This window comes from Equus asinus, chromosome 21 (genome assembly GCF_041296235.1).
Source record: "Equus asinus isolate D_3611 breed Donkey chromosome 21, EquAss-T2T_v2, whole genome shotgun sequence".
Classification (NCBI taxonomy): domain Eukaryota; kingdom Metazoa; phylum Chordata; class Mammalia; order Perissodactyla; family Equidae; genus Equus; species Equus asinus.
Genome location: NC_091810.1, coordinates 52,172,713 through 52,196,847, shown reverse-complemented (window position 1 = coordinate 52,196,847; position 24,135 = coordinate 52,172,713). Strand labels below are relative to the sequence as shown.

At 43.0% G+C, this 24,135-nt stretch overlaps 1 protein-coding gene across 1 annotated transcript; it reads left to right on the top strand.

The window, feature by feature from the left end:
- Nucleotides 1–1,590: 1,590 nt before the first annotated feature.
- CCR3 (C-C motif chemokine receptor 3) lies at nt 1,591–17,322 on the top strand. The gene is made up of 2 exons (XM_014852420.3): nt 1,591–1,788; nt 14,830–17,322. The coding sequence occupies exon 2, from the start codon at nt 14,841–14,843 to the stop codon at nt 15,918–15,920; it is 1,080 nt and encodes a 359-aa protein (XP_014707906.1). The 5' UTR covers nt 1,591–1,788; nt 14,830–14,840; the 3' UTR covers nt 15,921–17,322.
- The last annotated feature ends 6,813 nt before the right edge of the window (nt 17,323–24,135 follow it).

The window sequence follows — 24,135 nt, the reverse complement described above, 5'->3', positions numbered from 1 at the left end:
GGATTGGAGTCCAGTCTTTCTAAGGAGAAAGGGATATCCTCATAGGGAAGGCTGGACCTTGACTGAAGATAAGACTCAGACCAGCAGATAAAAGAGAAAACTGAAGGAGGTAAATGAGCAAACATGAGATGGTGGAGCTACCCAAGGCATGTCTGGGAACCAGTGAGTACCCCAGGTGACCTGAGTGGCTGAAAGATTTTGTGGGGATATATGGCCCAAGAAATGCAACTGGAAATCCTGGAGTTGGGTGAGGCCTCTGGAATTCTCTAATCCAACCTCTCACCTGTGAAGTAAGTTTTCCTTATTCTTAAATAAAAATTGTATTACAAAAATGGCAGTGGTCCATTATTCCTTCATTTGTTCAATATGTATGTACCATATGCCAATAGTGTGCAGGCACGGGGAGGCGGCGGCAAGCAGGGAAGGCCTGGTCCTCAGCCCCGGGGAGCTGTCCTCACAGGGGTGGATACGCAGCATGTAGAAGGCCACATGGGCTGTGCTTCACCAGCTCTAGCAGTGGGCTCTCAGGATGGCCCCCCTCCCTCTCAGGGAGACCCTGCAGAGACTGCTCTTGTTCACTGGGGTAGAGGTCCGCCTCGCTGTAACCTCTTTACCCTGGGTTGCCTCAAGGAACCCCTGGGAAAGGCCAACTCAACAATAATGTAAAACAGCCAAGGACTTGTTGTCTTCTCTTTTTCAGACCAGAGGCTTCCAGTTCCTCTAACTCTTCTGACAGGCGTTCTGCCGATTCAACTGAGACTGAATGCTGGCTGTCAAGCTCCCTCAAACTGGAGCCCCCATGATGCCCATGAGCCCTCCCAGCAGTCTTTATCCTTTCTTCCTATCTTTTCTTTATCATTTGAAGCATATAGTACAGTCCTGCATCGATCGCAGATGTCTGATAAATACTTGTTGAATTTCATTGACTTGTCCACTTAGCCAGTTTATCAAAGATCACACCATACATAGTCAGAGCTCTTCCCACACATTGAGTGAGCACCTGATCTGTGCCCAGCACCATGCTAGGTCTCCTGGACACATCAATCCATAGAGCAGGAACATGGCTCTGCTCTGTGAAGCTTATGTCACAATGATACTCTACCCACAACTTATGTTTTCTTAGCCCTGTATATTCAACAGAGCCTTTTTACATATTTGTTATCGTAGTTGGTTCCATGGCAACCGTATGATGTAGTTATTAGTATTTCCGGTTTACAGATGAGAAAGCTGAGGTCCAGCAAGATTAAATGATCACCCCAAGGTCACACAGCAGTGGGTGCCACAACTGAAATTCAACTCAAGTCTTCTTGGGTTGTCCAAACCTATGCTACAATTTGCCTCATCAAAGTCTATGAAGAGCTCTATAGAATAATTAGGTTATCCCCTAGTTCTCATTCTTCCTTCACGGGGAAATTTCAGTTTCATTTTTCATTTTGCTTCCCCATGGGTCAAAGCAATGCTTCTTCAAGAATTATCCCCTCCTTCCAAAAAAATAAACCCTGCCAGGAGAATGCAGAACCCCTGAAATAGCTGCTGAACATCAGCAGTGTTCTCAAGGATTTCTCAACTGAGTGTTTAGTGTGTTCTCTCAGTCATAGAAAAGAAGAACTGCACCAAACTTGCTATCTTTCTGAAAACTTGCAAAACCTGAGAAGCTAGCCTGTTTAAAACAGGAAGCTGTGTAGTTTCCTACCTTACTAATGTCTCTGATCAGATGGTATCTCCGGTCCATGAGTGGCAAGACCTAAGCTATCACTGGACGCATAAAGGACTTTGCTAAATTAGCAGGTACCTCTTGTTTTCTTTTTGTTCCCATCAGGGCAAGAACTTACTAAATGCAACAAAAGTTGTTTATTTAGAAGTGACTTCCAGGTAGACTGTTATGTTTCTAGGAAAAGGGAGACGAAGCGAGGGGTCTGGGCAGGTGGCAGCAATACCTTGGGTCGAGGAGGCAGAGGAGAGGAAGGTCCTCCACAATTTAGTAGGTAGAACGAGGCCAAAGAGGGGGAGCACATTGTAAAATATGTCCTTTTTCTTCTTGCTTTCCTCCATTTTCCCTTTCTTTCTCCCATCCATACGATGATGTGCTTGCCTCTTCCACTCATCCAAACTTGGCCATTGACACCTCTTCAGCCAACATGACCAGCTGTGCCCATGACCTTCCCTATGTTTTCATAAATTCTCAACTATTGAGGATAGGACCACGGCAAAAGAGTTACGCTTAGTAGTTTTGTGTTTATTCACATTGACTTGTAAGAAACAGCCAGCGAAAATATAATTTACATATGTGTGTAGATATATTTGTATATTACTTTTGTATATATACGTATATATTTCAAGTTTTCATTGAAATTCGTCTACGGCAAGCTATTAGGTGAATCAGTCGATGGATCGCTTTGGTGTATTTTTGTCTGGCTCCACAAGGTAGACTGCTTGCTTTCCCTGGACCTGCATTAGAGGGTAGGGATAAAAAGCCTTCCTAATCTTCTGGAAACCTTGGATTGGTTGAGGATGGAAGTTAACTGTTCTTTGACAAGTGTTTTGAGGGAAGGCGATGGGAATATGGGGTCTTTGGCACATGGAAGCCGTAGGAGTTGGAGGGTATCTGCAGCTCTTTTCAGAAGGTGGCATGATTACACTGAATGGTGCGGGCTGTTACTTCTTCTGGGGGAAGAATGACTCAATAAGAAAAAAGCAGATATACCCAGCAGAAGAAAATGTGTAAAGGGCACAAACAGATAATTCGCAGGAAAGGAAATACAAATGACTAATAATTAAAGTTAAAAAAAAACCCTCAGTAATTAAATAAATATTAGTTACAACAATGACTCCCTTTTGCCCATATAATTGACCAACTAATTTTTTTTTTAAATCTTCTCTGTGTTGATGGATGCTTGCTGAGACTGGCACTGTCACCTACTAGTGCCAAGAGTAAATAGATTGTGACACACTTTCTGGAAGCGACTTGGCAAAATGCTTCAAGAAATATGGTTATAGGTGGAAATTATGCTTTGGGAAATCTACTTTAAGGAAATAAAAAAATTGCAGACAAAGATGTTTGTTGCAGCATTATTTAATAAAAGTGCAAATTGGGAACAACTTAATCGTACAATGATAAGACAATGATTAAATAACCATGAATACCTATACAATATATTGGAGTCATTACAAATTACATTTTCAAATAATTTTTAACTATATGGAAGCAGGTGCAGGATATAAAATTTAAAATATCATAATACAAAATGATATACAAGTGTGATATCAATTATAACAAACATGGTACCTGAAAAAGAAGCAGTGTTTCTCTTTCTATGGCACAGGTGGAGGTGGAAGTAGCAGGGGCCAGGAAGCTGAGCCCTCTGGTCACATTGAACACCCCCTAACCGTGTTATTTTGACTGCGTGGGCGTACCTTCCCTATGAAAACGTATACTTCACGATCATCTCTTTCGAGTAAATAACATATCAGCCTGCATACAGATACTAAAAATCAGCTACATTTGAAACACCCCTATTGAAATATAAAGAGTAAGTCTAATCTTTGGACAAGGAAGTCGTAAAAATATCCAAAATCACTTGACAGGTGGATGAAACCAAGCCACTTAAAATGCATCACCCACACTCCCAGAATGGGGTGCAACTTTTGCTCTAGTAACTAATCATAATGATTAGCAGCTGTGGAGGTCGTGTGCCGCCCTAACATAGCGATGCTGGGATATGTCGGCAGCTGGGAAAAAGATTGTATTTATTCATGATTTCAGCTTCGGGAGGTTCCTGTGCGTTTCCAGGGAGGGAGCTCACTGGCTCACCAGGCAGCCCATTCTGTTCCTGCACAGTTTGGGTGTTCTCAGCAAGCTCTTTCCCCCAATGTCATCAAATTTCTGCTCTCTGGAGGGTCTACTCCCTCTTTTACAGAAAAAGTTAGCGTATCATAGACTTTTCTGTCTCAAAGGGACTAAAACATTGCCTAATCCAATCCTTTAATAAAAAAAGATTAGATAACCAAGGATGTACAAATAGTGGCCAAAAAAAAAAAGGAACTAAAATAAATCTGAAGACTTTTCATTTTTCATACAAAACATTCAAAGTTCTTCCAACTGTGGCTGATGTTTCTGGAGCTTTATCATCCTAGCCTGTCCTGTACTCCAGGTTGACACTAACCCTCTTAAACTGTGGTACCTGAGATAGAACATAATGTTTCAAGTGTATAGTCTAACGGTGAAAAGCAGAGTACAAATTATTCTGCTCCATCCTTCCATCCATCTAAGAAGTATTTATGAAGCAGCTATCACTTGCCGGTAGCGTACTGGGCACCAGTCCTGCACTAACATGGGGACTGCCTGCCACTTGCAACTGAGGATATTCTTCATTCTACCCCTAAATTTCCCCTTTTCTTCTCAACTAAGCTTAAGGAAGTTGGAAGGTATGTAACTTGGAGATAGAAAACAGATTCATAAAATTTAGGAGGGACTTCATGTCACCTAGTCCAGGAGCTGTCAACCTAGGCTGCACATGGGAATCACTGGGGGAGCTTTAAGAGTCACTAAGGACTGGGTCCCACCTCGAGAGATTCTAATTTAATTGTTCAGGGGAATGGCCTGGCGTTGGGATTTCAAAAGCTCTCCAGTGAGTCCCGAGTGCAGCCAGACTGAGAACGACTGCTGTAGTCAACCTTCCTCTCACTGTGGAAATCCCCTCCTGCAATGTCCCCGAGGGGCAGCCAGGCAGCCTCAGCTTGAATTCCTCATCACACCTTGCTCAGGGCCTCACGAGGCACCCATAATTTTGGATAATCCTGCTCAAGCTCTTTCTTATGTTGTGGTTGAATTTGCCTCTTTGAACTACCTCCTGCTGGTTCTGGGGGATGACCCTGGGAGTCAAACATGATTCTGATTCTCATCTACACAGCCAATATCTTGCTGTCTCTCCTACCCACACATCTCTTCTCCAGGGTGGGTACCTCGGGTTCCTTCAAAGTATCTTTGTTGGATGAGGTTTCCTCTCAACTGCATTTCACTTGGGCAATGTTCACATTAAATGTCTTGCCTGGGACCTAGCACAGTGCTTTGGTTATAGTCTCAGACCACTTTAAAACCCCATCACATGCTAATCTGTAACTCTAGTTAACCATAGAGTCAGTGTGTGATGGGGTTTTAAAAGAAACCCCTGCTGCATATAAACTTAGATTAAATTAATAGATGTGTTGTATATAGATTACGGGAAATGATCATTTCACAGGATCCTAAGGTGGTCAAAATTAAGTGCCTAGTAGAACTCTCCTTTATTCCTGATTGTCTTTAATTTGCCTGGAATTCTACCTCTCTATCCACCCATTTACTACCTACTTGTCCTCTTCGTGAAAGGTAATTCGACCTCTCATGTCGCTCCATTGGACAGGTCAGTAAATAAATGGATTAATATAATCCTGGTTTCCCATCAGGTTATTTAATTTGGTTGTGATCCAAATCCATTTGTAGAAATTCAAACTCCTCATTTACTGTAACTAAAGAATTTAATGAAGGCTGAAACGCCTTGTTAAAACAAATTTTGGCTACTAATCATTTGATAGGTTTTTCTATAACCATGGGTAGTGGGCTCTGTAGCCCACTGGTTATTTGTGGAAACATAAAAACATCTCTTTAGGCAGAAAAGATACTTCCTCCTCCAAGGTCGTCTTGTACTATCTTGGACAGGATCTAAAAAATTTGGCATACCTGAGGACACAGTCCTTACTATCTACACTTCCTTTTCTGGTGCTCTTATCAATGTCATGGCTTTAAATACCATCTATGTGATGACAAATGTCAACTTTATATCTTCAGCCAAGAGTTCTCCCCTGGAGCTTTATATCCAACCACCTACTGGTCCTCTCCACTTGGATGGCATAGAGGCGTCTCAGACTTGACATGCCCCAAACCAGGCTTATTTTCCCTCAGCCTTCTTCAACTCAGTTAATGACAACTCCATCCTTCCAGTTGCTCAGGTCAAAATTCTTAGGGTTACCCTTGACTATTTCTCACCTACATCCTGTCACTCAATAAATCCTATAGTGCTGCTTCTGCATTTATACAGATTCCATCCACTTCTCACCCTTTTTACTCCTACCACCATGTCCAATCCAGTATCATATCTTGCCTGGATTATCACATTAGCTTCTTTACTGGTCTGTTTTTTCTAAGTTTCCTTCCGCAGTCTATTCTCCACATGGCAGCCAAAACAATCCTTATAAAATATAAGTTGGATCATGTCACGCCTTTAATGAAAACTCTCCAATGGTTCCCATCCCATTCAGAGAAAAGCCAAAATTCTTCAGTGGCTGCATGGCTACACTGGACCCCTGCCCACCTCTACCCCATACCTCTCCAACACCTTCTCCTGATACTCGCCCCTCACTCATCTTCTGGCCACACTGGCCTTCTTTCTCTTCTAAGTACACGTCTAGCAACTCTCCCATCTTAGGATATTTTCACTTGCTGTTTCTTTGCCTGGAACTCTCATCCCTCAGATACCTGTCTGACTCATTCCCTCACTTCTCTCAAGTCTTTTCTCAAATGTCACCTCAGAGGGCTCTTTGTTGACCCCCCTCCAATTTAAAATTGCACCTGTCCAACCCCACCCTACTCCCTTTCCCCATCTCCTATCTTATCTTTCTCTGTAGCACTCATGGCCATTGAGACAGTGTAGTTTTTAGCTATTTGTTATCTGTGGCCCCAACTCCATGAACCTCCATGAAGTCAGGAATGTTGGTCTATTCTGTTCGCTGACATGCCTGTGTCCCTGGAGCAGTGCCTGCCTGTCATAGGTGCTAATAAGTGATTGTTGAATGAATGACTGAAGAACCCCATGAGGCAGTAACTCTTCTCATCAGCACGTTACACGTCAGGATTCTGAGGCAGAGATGCTAAGCTATTTGCTCTAGGTCGCACAGTCATTTCTTCAGACCTAGGAATTAAATTATTATCCTACACTGAGGAGGACCAGGGATACATAAGAAAGAAAAGTCTTATGGCTACAGATTCCCTGGCACCAGATACCAATGAAGCCAAAAGTACCTAGGGCCTTGGGCATGGGACATGATCTTAACACCAGTGCTGTAGGAATGATCACCACTGGGAGTCACCTTCAGACAGGGCTCTGCCAGATGGGCAGGTAGATTGGGAGTGGTGAGCAGTGACTTCATATCTGCTCTCTTCTCTATACTCGTTGGATGATTTATCAAGTTCACCTGAGGGGCTGATCCCCTCAAAAAGACTAAGCACTTAATTAAACACACACACACACATGCACACACACACCCCAGATTAGTGATCTTACTAATCTGGGATACCATTTAGCATGTGGTCTTCTGTCACTCATGCCTGATCTTAACCAAATTCTCGTTATTGTCAAGGATCAGCACTGTTCATTATTAGGCATAGTGGTTTTCCACTTTAGCAAAGTTTTAGAATAAAATGGATTTTAAATTAATAGTATCTTTTTTCTCCTGTCTGACAAGAGCTTATTGACATTTACTTCTAAAAACATTCAGACTAGTTTGAGAAATATTGCAAATGGTTAACTCAGACTATCTCTGGCTTTGGCTGCCATAGATGGATCACATGCTATGGCACTGTTATTACTGGGTGTCATGACTACTACGTAGAGTAGATGTCCACAGTGAGGAAATGGTGCTGAAATTGAGAAAGGTGTTTGCCATCAGACCACAGGTCCGCATCCAGTGGGCTGATGCTGACAGGCAGGTGAGGCTCCAGAGAATGTCTAGGTTTCTTTGAGTCCAGAACACCTGGATTCAAGTTCTAACTTAGCCGTTTGCCATCTGTGTAATCATAAGTTATGGAATTGCTCTGAGCTCAGTTTTTTTAGCCGTAGAATCAGAATAATAAAAATATCTACTTCACACTGCCACTGTGATAAATCATATGAAGTAAGTTTCTAGAGGGGAACATCAAACAAGCATCTACTCAAAAAATATTAATTTTATTATCCCTTAAAGATAAATAGTATTCAGAAAACTTCCTCTTTTTATTTTTTCAGGCTTATACCCAATGATTTAATTTTTGAATTGCCATTCATTCTTGAAGATTCAAATTCTTAAGAGCTTTTATTAAAATTAGGACTGTCTTAAAGAACAATGAAGGGCCTATTAATTAGTCTGTGCTTTGGGGCCTTTGAAAAGTCAGGGGGGCGTCCTATTAAAATCAGGAACCAGACAAAAGTACAGATACCACTGCTGTTTAACATCACTGTGGCAGTTCCAGCCAAAGCAGTAGGGCAGGAAAAACAAATGAGGAATACAAGAAAGGAAGTTCTAATCTTATCACTGTTTCACAGATAATAGGATTATCTAGGAGGCGGCCCTGTGGTGTAGTGGTTAATTTCCCACGCTCTGCTGAGGCAGCTGAGGCTTTGCAGGTTAGGGTCCCAGGGACAGACTCATCAGGCACTGCTCATCAAGCCATGCTGCGGCAGCATTGCACATACAAAATAGAGGAAGATTGACACAGATGTTAGCTGAGCAACAATTTTCCTCAAGCAAAAAGAGGAAGATTGGCAGCAGATGTTAGCTCAGGGCCAATCTTCCTCACACACACACAAAACAGTTATCTACCTAGAAGTCCTAAAGGAATTTATTTTTACAAAACAGTAAGATGGGGCCGGCCTCATGGCTGAGTGGTTAAGTTTCTGCGTTCCTCTTAGGCAGCCAAGGGTTTCGCGGTTCAGACCCTGGGCGCGGATATGGTACCACTCATCAAGTCATGCTGAGGTGGCATCCCACATGCCACAACTAGAAGGACCCACAACTAAAATATACAACTATGTACTGAGGGGCTGTGGGGAGAAGAAGAAGAAAAGAAAAAAGATTGGCAACAGATGTTAGCTCAGGGCCAATCTTAAAAAAAAAAAAAAAAAATAGTAAGATGACCAGCTTAAAAAATATAAAATAATTTTCTTTCCTGAATACCAATAACTGGTCAGAAAATTTATTAGGGAAAAATATCTCATTCACAGTAACCTCAGATATATATAGGTAGATAAAAAAATACAAAGGTAGGTAAAAGCAATAAGAAATGTGCAAGACTAGTAACTAAAAGAACTCCAGAAAGTAGAGTAAGTAAACATATCAAGTTCCAAGATATAAAAACTTGATATTATAAAGTTACCAATTCTTCCTAAGTTTATTTACAAATGTAATATAATCCCACTCTAAATTATGTTTCTGTAAGTAATTGACCAAGTGATCCTACAGTCTGTCTAATAGGACAAATGGCTCTAACAGGTAAGACATATGTGAAAATAAATAATGAAAGGGAGTGGCATAATCAGATAATCTATATAAACAATCTAATAAATCTATAAAAGTTAAACAAGTGTTTCTGGCACAGAAATAGGAGGTCAATGGAGTGGAATGTAAAGTACACAAACAGAATCAGGAATACTAAAGAATATATGACGAGGCGATGTCTCAAGCCCAAGGAGGAGAGGGTGGTGGTTTACCATATGGTGTTTTTAAATTGGCCAACCATTTCAAAAGAGAAGTAAAACGGAAATGCACTTCATGCCATCTATCAAACTAAGTTAAACATAGATTTATATGTATAAAAATTGAGCCACAAAGATTTAAAATATGTATAAACATTTATGTAACCTTGGGATGTGGAGGCTCTTACTAAATGGAACCGTCAGGCAGTAAGAGTGTGGGCTTTGGAGCCCAAGGACACAGGATCGAGTCCCAGCCCTGCTGTGAACTAGCAGAATAGCCTCAGGCAAGTGACCGAGCCTTGCCAAGCCCCTGTTTACTCATCTATAAAATGAGGATGTAAACACCTACCTTGCAAAGTTGTGAGGACGACCCAAGGAAGACCAAATTATTGTTGACTCATCTCACAGTGATTATGTGTAAAGAATGTAAACTTTCTGACCTCAGAGACTATTTTCTTTTCTGTATGTTGTCCCTTCCCAGATGGTTGAGGACGATAAAGAAACAAAATACATCATACAAAGAAAGTTTTTGACCATATCATGCATTATTTGATTCATGGTGAAAATGCATATTTCTTCCCTTCAGAGGCACTGTGTGGACTACCGCTCAGGACCAAGGAGTTGGAGTCACAGTGCACTGGTTTTCTTTGGGGTGTCTTTGGAGTTTAAGAAGCCTCTCTGAGTTGACGCTCATTAGGAAGGGCTCTGGCTTACATTTGGGGAGGCATTTGAGGGTGCAGGGAAATAGTCTCCATTTCTTCAAAGACAGGGAGGTTTGAATTATTGGAAACTCCTGGAAGTGCCCTTCTCGTGTTCCCTCAGGGATGTCTAAGCACAGTGCCAAGCCACACAGGCTGAAGGTCTGGGGCCCAGCAAGAGAAGAGCAGGGGCCTTGTATTTATCCTCCAACCTCAGAATTTGCCAAAAACACTACGATTTGTAGAGTAGCAAGGAGAAGAGAAAATGTGGGTGTGGTCGTATCACACACTGGATAATTTGGAGGCATCCTGGGAGCTGCTGTCCCCATGTCTGCATGGAAGTGCATGCCATGGTCATCTGAAGGGCCTTCTCAGTGTTCCCGTGGAGGCTGGCTGAGCCCCCGCCCGGGCAGGTCCCAAGACTGTAAGAAAAATCTCCCTTCCCCGGTCTAGTAGTTGGACGTTAGCCCCACCCAAGATCAAAGAAGAGACTCAAGCTACCAACGTTTCTAAACTTCAAAACAAAATTCAAATGCTTTCCCTAGTGTGGCCTCCACCTCAAGTTTCTTAGATCTCAGTTTGTGGTTTCAAGTTCTCATGAGTAAACCCTTCAACTTGTGATTTACCTAGGTTTCCAACCCAATTACCTTAAGAAAATGTATTCGCCAAATCTTCCAGCAGTCCCTGCTTAAAAGCACTTGCTTTCAACTACAATTTAATTGATAAAGGAATATTAAAAACATTTTAATTTGACAACTTTAAAAATTATAATCCTCTTTCCTGCCACAGTTATCTTAATTACGTGCTTATTGCCTTTTATATGTACATATAGTTTCATGCGGTTGCAATCTTAATTTATACACATTACATTCTCTTCATTTTTCATAAACATTTGCCTGTGATTCTATCTCGTCTCCAAAACTAGTTTCAACGACTACATAATCATTTCTTGTATAAATGGACTACAATTTATTCAAAATACCTTTCATGTATCAAACATTTAGACTATTCCCACATTTCTTTGTTTCTTTCTATTATGAAAATGATGCTGTAATGAACATCTTCGTGCACATTGTGTTTTGGTTTGGTCAACTTTTTCCCCTTAGGGTAAATTCCTAGGAGTAGAACTATTGAATCAAAGCCATGTGTATCTTGATGGTTCTTCCTATATATATAATTTCCAAACTTATTGAATCAAGTTACATTGTATCAGCAATAAGACCTCCAGATTGGCTGCAAGCTCATCAGCATTGAGTGTCATCACCTAAGTGGTTTTTTGATAATTAAAATGGCATTCCTAACTTAAATATATTTTCTAAAGAAGGGTTCCAATTCTAGATGTTTATTCTCAACTCAACTTTGCAACATTCATTAAAATTTAAACTTGGTGAATGTAAAACTGTGCTTGTTAACATGGAGAGGTATTCATTACACCTTACACAGTGAAAATGGAGCCTGCATATAGTTAGTTGGACCTGGCCGGACAGGAATTGGGGGAGAGGGCTCCTCTCCTTCTGACTCCAGGAATTGCAAGAAAAGAGAGAATGGTCATGGAAGGAAGCAGTCACACCTGTGGGTTTCTATCTCCTCATTCAGTCTTTGACCAGAACTGGGGGGGTACAGGGGGCTGTTTGATAAACTGGGAGGACCCCCAAGAAGATGTCTCTCTTCAAAGCACCTCCTGACCCACATGGAGTGGCCGGTGAAGTTCAGTTGGTGATCAGGCAGAAAAAAGATCTAGTTTACACTCTTGAGCATCCCTTGGTTTGTACATGACATGAACATAGAGTCAAGGAGGAGCATGTCTGCCTAGGTGCCTGCCAGTTCAGGAGAAGATGCACAGCCTGGGCCAGGACTCTAGTGGAGATGTGGCAGTAACAGAGGGTTCTCCATTGCAGCCAGAGCTGAGGGAACACTCCATCACTCCATCACCTGGGAGATGTCCAATGCCCAGGGAAGACTGAGAATGAAAGGATCATGAGGCCATTAGCTACAAACCATTGCAGCACATGCCAGCAAAAGGCTCAGGTTTCAGACTAGTTCGCCCCACCTCAGCAGACACCAACCACATAAATCAAGTACCAATAGGAGACCAGAGCACCCCTCTCCACTCTGCCTGTGCCTCTGGTCATGCTGGCCCCACCCCCATACTTCCACTGCCAGCTTAGAGACGACCAGTGAGAGAAGAAAAGAAACTGAAGTTATAAGCTGGCAACATAAAGAGGATGAGTAAAACCTAAAGTCATCATTCAGATGAACCACTATGGACTAAAATTTGTGAATCCTTTTTCCTGCTACCCAGCAGGGGGGAAGCTGCTACAGAGATCCAAATAGTTTCAGAGACTAAAGAAACCTCATTTACACTGCAAAGTTGAGTTGTACTATGAGTAATTTTAGTGAACTAGCTAAAGTAGTATAATCCCATTTTTGGTAAAACTTGTACCCATGTCTGCATATCTGCATAGAGAAATGTTAATAGTGGTAAACTTCAAGGTGAGATTTGGAATGGTTTTTACTTTCCTTTATTGTTTATTTCCTATTACCATCTCATTTTTCTAAAATACAAAAAGCCATTTTTAAAAGTCTAATTCAAATCTCTTGACTATTTCAGACCTAAATATTTATTTTGGTTAGGACTGTGTAGACAGTATGTGTATGAGAATCATATCTGTTTTCATATCTCTGACCTCACGTACCTAGTAATCAAGGACTCGGCTTCTGACCCTAGAGAACCTGCATGGTTTGCTGTGCTTTGTGCTCTAGAGCTCTCAAAAGATTCTACAATTCTGTCGTACTGATCATGTTGGTTTCATGGAAGTGACACAGGAGTTAAAGGCATGATCCTCAAGTTGAACAAAATTTTAGTGAATTTTTTAAAAAGTTTAACTTGTTTTTAGATCGGTCTGGGAGAAAAGGAAAGAAAATACGAATGATTAGTGATAAGTAGAGGCTACGATACCTTTGCTGTCTGGAGCAAGCAGCTCTGCTCCTTCCTGGCTTTAGACACTGAGGTTTAGAGGCTCACTCTCTGTGACTGTAAATGCATAACAGACAAAATGATAGGCATTTTTTCTCAGCTTCTGTGGAGTATGCCAATAGGAGTAAGAATGCTAATAAGATCATGCAAATCAGTTGTTTCTCAATTCCGTTTTCCATCTCAAAAGCCTCAATACGTCAGTGGGTGGTGTGCCAGGACAGAGCCATGAAAACAGATCAACAAGTTCCAGCCAGAGACCCTACTTTTTTCCTAATTTCATGTGAAGTGGCTTCTCATCGTCTTTCTTTCACTTCTCTTTCCTACCAGCTTTACAGATTTTTTGAGTTTGAAATATGACCTGACATACACTCTCTCATTGCATCTTCACCACAACCTTGAGTGATACCATGACCCTTATTTTGGAGATGAGTAAAGAAGGCTCGGAGTTAAGGGCTTGTCCAAGCTGGTGAGAGGGATGGCTTGGGACGTTTCTGCATCTCCCATCTCTACTCTCACTTTGCACAGAACCCTCCCAGGTGCTGACTTTTGGGGGCTCTGTATTCCATTAAGAAGCAAAAACAATTCCTTGCCATGGCTTCAATTATTGCATTTCGAAGACTTACCTTGAGAAATGCCCATTGACTTGTACATTCATATCCTCACACGTGTCCCCTGCTCACAGAAAGGAGAAAGTCAGGGGGACTGCATCCAATGAAGCAGTGCAGAGATTAACTGCCCTTCATGGGGCTCCTTCCTTGTCTGTTTTTCTTCTCCTCCAGCAAGTCTGTGATCTTAAGAAAAGCAGGCACTGGCCCTAGGGATCCTGGGCTAAAAATATCAAATTTAATAAGAAATTCCATTGGCCTACTCCTTCGGCTCAACTCCTTTTTGAAGGAGAAACTCTAAAGGGTTTACTGTTGGCACATGACCATCTTGTCTCAGCGTTCTCAGGAGCAGGAAAACGGAAACAACCTAGCTTAATGCTGCTTGCAGTTCTAATTGTTACAATAGTTAATAATAATTATAATAGCTAAGTCTTCAAAAGTTAAGCTTAAAAATCACTGCATTTGAATCTAGTGATGAGGTAATTGGACATAGACACCAAAGATCTAGCCTGAACTTTTGCACTTACTTTCAGAGGATTTTGCGTAAATTACCAAATTTCCTTAAGGTTCAATTTCCCATTAATTATGACGAACAGCACATTGTTATGGGGCCATGGAGAGGGGTAGTTATTTGTAATAATAACAATCACCATTATTATTATTACAAGCATTTGGTTTTTAAACAGGCAAGATGATTTTGAAAGTCATATATAAAATGTAAAACATAAAATGGAAAATGCCTTAAAAGATACAGTAATAATAATAATTATTATATTATTATCCAGCCTGGGTTTTTTTGTTTTGTGTTTCCTCCTTCAAATGCTTTCAGAAGCCAATATCCCCATTCTTCACCACCATCCCCAACATTTCTGTTTCTTTTCCCATCATGGGTCATGTTGACTTTCAAAACTTCAGCTCTTTCATTCCTGACACCTCCCCTGTAGCATCTCTGATATACTTTTTGAAGTACATGCTGAAGAACCTTTAAATATATAGGTTGTTTATCACACGTAGTTTTTGTTGATCATGCCTAATTGTGGGGTTGTTTTTCTCTTCTTCTTTCACAGAGACAAGGAAAATGGCGACCACATTAGATGGGACTGAGACTGTGGGTGAGGCTGAAGGAACCACACCTTATGACTATGATGGGTCACTGCCATGTGAAAAAATCAACATCAAGATGCTGGCGGCCCAGTTCCTGCCCCCACTGTATTCTCTGGTGGTCGTGATTGGTCTGCTGGGCAATCTGATGGTGGTGGTGATCCTCACAAAATACAAGAGGCTCCGGATTATGACCAACATCTTCCTGTTCAATTTGGCAATTTCTGACTTGCTCTTTCTTTTCACTCTGCCATTCTGGATTCACTATGTTTGGCGGGATGAGTGGGTTTTTGGCCATCACATGTGTAAGTTCCTCATTGGGCTTTGTTACACGGGCTTGTACAGCGAGATCTTTTTCATCATCCTGTTGACACTAGACCGGTATCTGGCCATCGTCCACGCTGTGTTTGCCCTTCGAACCCGGACCGTCACTTTTGGCATCATAACCAGTGTCTTCACCTGGGGCCTGGCAGGGCTAGCAGCCCTCCCTGAATTTATCTTCCATGGGTTCCAAGAGGAATTTGGTCAGTATGTCTGCCTTCCTTTCTACCCAGAAACAGCAGAAAATATCTGGAAGAGTACCCATGTTCTGAGAATGAATATCTTGAGTCTCGCTCTGCCTTTGCTCATTATGGCTGTCTGCTACTCAGGAATCATTAAAACACTGCTGAGATGCCCTAACAAGAAAAAGTACAAGGCCATCCGGCTCATTTTTGTCATCATGGTGGTCTTTTTCGTTTTCTGGGCACCTTACAACCTGGTTCTCTTTTTCTCCACTTTTCAAACAACCTTCCTTGGGACCAGCTGTGATCAGAGCAAACAGCTGGACATGGCCCTGCTGGTGACAGAGATGATCGCCTACACGCACTGCTGTGTCAACCCTGTGATCTACGCATTTGTTGGCGAGAGGTTCCAGAAGAACCTCCACCACTTTTTCCACACGTACGTGGCCATCTACCTGTGCAAATACTTCCCATTCCTTCCTAGTGAGAAATTGGAAAGAGCCAGCTCTGTATCCCCATCAACAGGGGAGCAGGAACTCTCTGCTGCATTTTAGGTCAGATGCAGAAAATCGCCTCTAGAAGATGCGCTGGGCAGATGAAGCAAACACATTAAGTCAATCACATTGACCTCTACGCCAGTCCTTTGAACTTCCAGTGCAACACTGAAGCACTTGAAGACATTAAAATATGTACACAAAGGTGGCAGTGTATTTATGCACCCCAAAGTCATTACCAAAGGTCAAAGGCTGGGCAGTTGACTAATCATCAACCCTTAAAAGTAGAGCTTTGCTTGATTCTCTGAAGATTTACAGACATTTTAATGCATCTGAATGTTAGATAGTTACTATATGCGGCTACAAATGGGTAAAACTCTTTATATTTTAAAACTTAACTTCAGCCAACTATCAACACAAATGAAACATATTTCACAAAATACAATAAATCAATTGCATTACTTCTTAATGTGCCGTGCCTAGCTCTTTCCTTGCTTGACGAAAAGACTCTTTTAATTTTAGTTTACAGATTTGTACTATCAAGCAACATAATAGCATGTCATACTTGCTCCCAATATTCTTGACAGTGAATTGATTTCCTAGTCACACAGAATGACCAAATTTTCCATGAGTGACTGCATAGAAGAGCAATTTGGTATTTTCACCATAAAGAATAAAGGCCCTACTCATAGAAACTTCTCAGAGCCCTGAAATGTGCGGACATAGCCTCCCAAACCCCAGTCTCACTGTTCATCCAGCAACTGCGTTTAGGTGACACAGACAGAATGCACACACATTGCTTTAGACTAAGTGAAAGATGCTAAAATGTGTAAGATAAACACAATCCTTGTCCCTACGAAACCTTCCGTCTAGTAGGGGATGTAAGACAGAAACAACCAGCTCCAGTGCAAACACTCAATGCTACGCCAGGGCTGGAAGGGAGCTGAAATCTGAGGGAGGAAGACTTCATGGAGGAAGTGGCTTTTGAGAAGGTGCTGAAGGTGGTGCAGAATTTAGAGAGGATTTGGGGGAAGGTGCCTTAAGCCAACGGAATGGCCAGTACAAAGGAAGAAGGGAGGGCACAAACATTTGCGGGCAGTAGAGTGCGGTGGGAAGATTGGGATAGGACATGCACTTCAGGCAAAGCATCTTGGGCTTTGTTTGGAAGGCAGGGTGAGCTATTGAAGGGTTTAGAGCAGGGAGTAAAACAATCAACATGGTGCATTAGGAAGATGACTGGTAACACATAGAGGATGGAGTCGAGGTTCCAGAACCATGCAGGGAGGTAAGTTAGGAGACAAGCGCAAGTGTGGAGACAAGGAAAGATCAACAGCTGATAACGGAGGTGCCAGGAGCACCCAGAGAAGAATCTGGCCAAGACACAGCATGAAGGATCAAAGTACCAGGAGCGATATATGGTTGGTTGAAAAAAACAAACGGCAAAACAGAATGCATCATATGCAAAAAAAAAAAAAAAAAAAAGGAGATACACACACACTTTGCATTGTGCTTAGATGCATGAACATCTCTTAAAGTGCACAAAAGAAGGCAGCAGCAATGGTTGTGTTTGGGGAGGGATATGGTTAGAGAACAGGAGAAAGAGTGCAGTACGACTGTTCTCCTAATACCTTTTGCGCCTTTTGGACTTTTAGCCATGGGAACATGTTATCTACTCAAAACGTAGACAAAACTTTAGAAGTATATATATATACATGTAAAAATAAAAGGGTAGGCTGCTATTCAGATGTAGTATCCACTTACCAGCTTTAAGGACATTAGAAGCCACCTGCCAGGAATTAACTCTGCCGCCTGGTCTGATCATCTCCAAGCCCCCGGGTAGCCCAGGTAGACCCACATCTTGCTAAAGTATTAGGAACTGGCTGCTCAAAGTCTACAAAACAGATTGTAAAACAACGAGGAAGGTGGGGCAGGGCGGATAATCCCACAGCATCATCTCCCATTGGCTGTAAGACCAAGTGTATTCCCATTGTTCAGAAAGGTGTACTTAGATTTCATAAGTTCATTCATTCATCTGGTCACTTATCATTCATTCATTCAGTAAATATTTGCTGAGTACCTACCATGTTCTCAGCTAAGTCCTGGGCAAACAAATTTAAATACATCGTGGGCCCTGTCTTTAGGGAGCTCACCATCAGACTGAATTGGACACTGTTCTTGTCCTGCACTGCCAGAGTTCAAAATCATATCTTAAGAAAATTGCCAATGCCAAATGAGAGAAACTTCTAGTTTAAGAGCAGGAAAGATTCAAAGTCCAAACATGGCACTTCCTAATCAAATGTGTGGAGAAGGGATATGCGTGTTCTTGGCCATCCATTCCATCCAGCTTTGACTGCTGGTGAGTGGCCTTGACTTCTCTTACCTTCACACTTGTCTGAAAGTTCTTAACTCAATCTGACCCCTCATAGGCAGCACAGGATGTGAACCTGGAACACTAAACCACGTAACACGAATCTCAATTTAGCTAGGAAACTTTTAAGTACCTTTTCTCTTTCTTGTGGTTCAGTCAAAATGTAAATAAAGCAATCATTTAAAAACTTATCTCTACCTCACTGGTTCTCTCTTGCATTGTGAATTAGTGTCTGCCCTCAGGTAACCACAAGTGCAGGATATAGGTGCTTGTTCATACTCCCCTGGCCCCTGAAAGCTTTCAGGAGCTTTGTCACCCACACAAAACTGCTCATAACCAAATCATGGATTCACTGTGCTCCATTTTGCTCCCCAGCCCCACACTGTCCAACAGAACAATCTACTGTGATACAAATGTTCTATAGCTGTGTTGTCCAATATGTCCACCACTAGCCACATGCAGCTACTGAGCGCTTGAAATGTGGATGATGCGACTGAGGAACTGAATTTTTAATTTTTATTCACTTTTCATTTAAATAGCCACATGTGGCTAGTGGCTACTACACATAGTTAGTGGCGCAGCACTAGCCCCTTCAAACCTGCCCCTTCATGTCTGTTCTACCAACGCATCAAGCTTCTGGTAGTCAGCATACACATCGTAAACATTGCATGACTGACTAGGGAAAATGCCAGTGAAGCAAAGATGAGTAAGATCCATTTCTAGAAAACTCATTCGCCATTCTGTGGAAGAGGCCCATCTGACTCAAATGACTATAAAGTGATGGGGGCCCAAAGGCCTGCTAAAGAAAGTAGATTGGAGAAAATGAAGAAATGTACACAGAGAAAGTGACATTCTGCTCAAGAGCAGTTCCTGAGCAAGAATTTGAGAGCAGTTTATTTGGAAAGTGCAGAAAACTCTGGTAGGGAGTAGGGAAGTCAAACAGGAAGAAGAAGATGCCAGCAAAGGGTATATTATCAAGCTGCCTTCCACCAGGGCTGACTAGAGCTCAAAACTGTTAGAAAACTCCAGGAAACAGTGTGACTCGCAGTCTTCGTTAGCTCATCCGAGGGGTAAGGGAGTTGGGGTATTTCCGTGCCACTGCTGTCAGTCACTGGCTGATGGCTGCTCCTGGGGGATGTTAATTCACCAGCACCTCCGGCTTGCCTGGCTCTGGCCTTCCCAGCTTTGGGGAAAGCTCCTGGGCAGTAAGATGCAGACACTGGACGCTGGCAGCCAGCTGGGCACACTCAGTTAAGGCTTGAGCGATAAAGCATTTGCTACATAGTTGAATGGGTTTATGAACAACTTTTTCATGAAGCAAAGGGTAGAAGTGAGAGTAGTGTCCAGGCAGGTGGGTCAATTTGTTGGACGGAACAGGGCCATGGAAGTGCACTACAGAGAGCTTGCTGTGGGTGAAGCCTAGAGTGACCTTGACAATGGCAGGTGGTCTTGAACGCATGTCGGCATTGACTTCCCTGCTCCTCCTCCTTTTCGTTGAGTGTCATGCTCTGCTAGTTTAAAAAAAGATGATCCTTCTTCAGCTTGAGTTTCTGAGGTTTTCTTCAAATTCCAGAGTTAAAATTGTAAAGTCCTCACATCACCTGAACAAAGCAGTTTCCTGTCCTTCATAGTCATTGGACTTTCAGTGACTTCACTGAGGTTTTCTTCCATTTCTGCCCCAGTAAATCCCAGTAAATGGTTAGGGTCACTATTCATCTCTCTCTACTCACTGATCTAATCCAGAACTCAGTGAACTGTAACCCATGGGCCAAATCTGGCTCACTGCCTGCTCTGTAGACGGAGTTTCACTGGAACACAGCCATGCTCCTTTGTTTATGATTGTCTGTGGCTGTTTGTAGAGGGTGCCTGGTGCCACCTACCTTGGATGGGAAGAGGACAGCATGGCGGGTGCTTGTCTCTCACCTCAAACCCAGTAAGAGCAATGCCAGTGGGACCACTGAGAGCATGATACAAGGCACTGTGGTTAAAGAGGCCCCGTGCATTGGGATCCGACTCTCAGCCAGGAAATCAGCAGACAAGAGACTGGCCAGCCAGCTGCTTTGAGGGTGGAGTGGAGGAAAATTGCCACTGTCTCGGGATGGATCTATACTTCCAGAGTTGATTTTGGCGGGATTCTTTTCTGTGGACTACATGAGAGAGAGCCAATTGGAGGATTTCTAATCTCGTCCAAGAAGACTGCCTGGATGAAACTTGTGTGTGGGACCCCACAAGAAAATGTGTGCACAGTAGACCGCCAAAACAACAGAGGACAATGGGAAGTTGTGAGCCAGCGTAAATGCCTTTTTTAAAATCACAGGAGTCATGTTGACTATTCCCAGGGATGTCTCCACGACTTTAAAAAAGCAGCCATTAGAGAAACAATCAACTTTTAAACAGGTGCCAGTCCCAGGGGAGTGACATCATCTTATGACAGGGCCAGTCAAGCAAAAACTTTCCTAAGCCCAACTTTCCTTCCTTTCCTAGTGCCCACCCAGTCGGAGCACCAGAACCCATGGTTGGCAAGCTGGGGAAGGAACAGAAATGCCAGGAAGGGGGTTGGCGCTGTGGCAGAGTGGTTAAGTTCGTGCGCTCTGCTCCGGCAGCCTAGGGTTTTGCTGGTTCGGATCCTGGGCGCGGAAATGGCACTGCTCATCAGGCCATGTTGAGGCGGCATCCCACATGCCACAACTAGAAGGACCCACAACTAAAAAATATACAACTATGTACTGGGGGGATTTGGGGAGAAAAAGCAGAAAAAAAAAAAGAAGATTGGCAAGAGTTGTTAGCTCAGGTGCCAATCTTTAAAAAAAAAAAAGAAAGAAAGAAGTGCCAGGAGGGAGAGACATTAGTAGGATGGCGCCCCCACTCCTCTCTTTTCCAAGTGGTTCATCTCTCAGCTACCTGGGGGGTGGAGGGAAGATTTAAATACAAAATCAAGTTGAGTTTTGATATTCCTATGGGGATCAACTCTTCAATTTCTCAATTGAAACTCTGTCCTTTTGTGACCTCAAATGGTCACGGGATTGTCACGAGACTGCCCAAGTTTTCATTCAAGGCTAGAAGAACTTCAGCTTCTAATTCAATTCAAAGGGATATGAGACACAGAAGTAAAGACACTTTCTGTTTATACCCCATGAATCTTGTTGCTTCACCATATTGGTGGCAAATTCAAAGCTCCCACGGGCCCAGCCCCGTGGCCGAATGATTGGGTTCGTGTGCTCCACTTCAGTGGCCCAAGGTTTCACTGGTTCGGATCCTGGGCATAGACACAGCACTGCTCATCAGGCCATGCTGAGGCGGCATCCCACATAGCACAGCCAGAGGGACCCAGAGCTAGAGTAAACGACTATGTACTGGGGTGCTTTGGGGAGAAGAAGAAGAAGAAGAAGAAAAATGATTGGCAACAGATATTAGCTTAGGAGCGAATCTTTAAAAAAAAAATCAAAGGTCTCAAATTTCAGCTCCCTAAGGTCCACATAGAGCTTACATGAATTTGCAGGACGGTCCTGCAGGATTTAAATGGATATTAGAACCCAGATCCTGGCTGGCAAATAAGACAAAGGAAAAAAAGCAAAATTATCTTAAATACGCATGCAGTCACACACTGCATAATGACATTTTGGTTAATGACGGACCACATATATGACAGTGGTCCCATAAAATTAGTACCATATACCTAGGTGTGTAGTAGGCTATTCATCTAAGGGTTGTATAAGTACACTCTATGATGTTCACACGTCAACAAAATTGCCTAACGACACATTTCTCAGAACATGTCTCTGTCTTTAAGCAACACATGACTGTATAGATATAAATATAGATATGGATATGGGCTTGAATATAGAAATACCTAATAATGCCTTTAAAATCCTATATAGCTAGATTTTGCCTATTTTCGTAGTTAGCCTTTTCTGGCTAAGTGAAAGCTAGCCCGCTGGCCACAGCCCAAGGCTGTCAGAAGGACTGCCTCTTGCAATCTAGACTTTCTGCACTGAGAAAACCTCTCAATTTTCAGATAGGCCAAGCCTCTGCCTAGCTCACTTTAACATCCTGGCAAATTGGCCGCAACCCTCAGATGGTCCCTTGGTAACACGAGCTTCAGTTACAATTGCAGTGAGAAACATGAACACTAGAGGGCCTTCATCCGTGCTGGAGCCGCAGCTAGGCCTGTGCAGAGTCATTCGGTCAGCAGAGAATCTGCCCATACACTGGGCAGGAAGTGAGGTTTTGATGATATTACAGCAAGAAACTCAGGAATGCCTATGCCTGATGTTGTCTAACTGTGTTGCAAAACTCTGGGGCTGCCATTTATAACCCTAGGAATTGTGCAATGCAGTGGCCAGGAGGGAGCAACAAGATGGGCAAGGCAGCTCCACGTTGTTATTCCCTGGGCTGACTCCTGGTTCCCTGACATTGGGCTTTGGTCAACTGGTTGCAGTTCAAGGCTTATGAAATTCCACTATCTCTTCTTAAAGCAAGATTCAAATCTTATTCCAGAGGGCCACATCCAAGTCCAAAGCAATGGGTATTGCTGAAACACGTGTGAGGAGAAGAGAACAGAGGAAAGTGGGATATAGCACCTGCCCCTATGAGGACACCCTGACTCAACATGCTGCTGCTCAGAGGGTGAAAATAGGCTAGACCTGTTGGGGCGTGTGTGGGGCCTTTCACCTACAATGGCCCAACTGCTAGGATATGTGGCCCAATCCATGTTCTGACATCTGATCATCAGAACAGCAAGCCCTTTGACCTGGGGACAAGTGCAAATGGACAGAGAGACAGACATTTTGCCCATGATATGTTGTTCAGTCAAGATGCTGCTCATCTGTCAAACCCCAACAGGCCATGTTTACTGAACATCTACAATTGTCTTGGTCTTTATCGGGGGAGGTAAAGAAAATGGTAAAACAAAAACATGGTTGCTGGCCATAAGAAGATAATTTATCCAATGAAGGAGTGTGGGGGATATTCTGTCGCCCCTGCCCAGATCCACTCTCCACCCTTCTCTACCCTGCTCTGTGCCTGAGAAGCTGCCCTGAATGGACCACGCCAGTATTCTCCCTTGCTGTCTAGATTAAGCCCACGGGGGACACCTGAACAAGAAGAAGGGAAGGGAGTAAGATCAGCGTATTTATTCCCCCTGCCCCTTCCTGCAGCAGCACTGGGGCCTAGCTGCATTCCCCGACAGCAGGCCCACCTCCCAGCTCCAGACCTCTCCATGCGGTTTCTCCCACCCCTCACCCCTTCAGGCCTGGTAATAATTCCTGCTGTTTCTCGTCTCAGGAGACTGCAGTGTCCCTTCATCCTGCTATCACTTTTGCAAATGGTCTCTTTATTAAACTCTCCTCAAATTGTCCAATTTGAGTATGTCAACTGTTTCCTGTTGGGACTCTGAGTGACATGAGGAGACAATATATGGCATAGGAAAACAATTTGGCAATAAAGAAAAAATATGGTAAGTGTCAAGCAAGCATTCAAGGAAGCCTTCCTGAAGGAGGGGCTAGACTGGGTCTTAAAGACAGGAAGCTACCCTCTGAGGAGAGCCGAGGGAAGGGGTTAAGCAAGGGCAGAGTTGAGAATGTTCAGGAAACAGAGACTAACAGTCAATGTGGAAGGGAGAAACTGAGCAGATTAGGAGTGAGAGGTTTGGAGGCCTCTTTGATGCCTGAATAAGAACCTCAAATGCCAAGAGTTTGAATGTACCCTGTTGGCCACAGGGAGTGACACTGCTCTAGACACAAACTGGGGGGTTTGCTTGGCTCATGATGATTCCTGTAGTGACCATCACCAGGCTCCTCCCAGCTCCCTCTCGACTTTTTTGATCCAGGGGTGATTGATCCTAGCCTGACCTAAGCTTGGCCAGTTGGGATTTGAAAACTCAAATGAAGACACACAGAGATGGGTGAA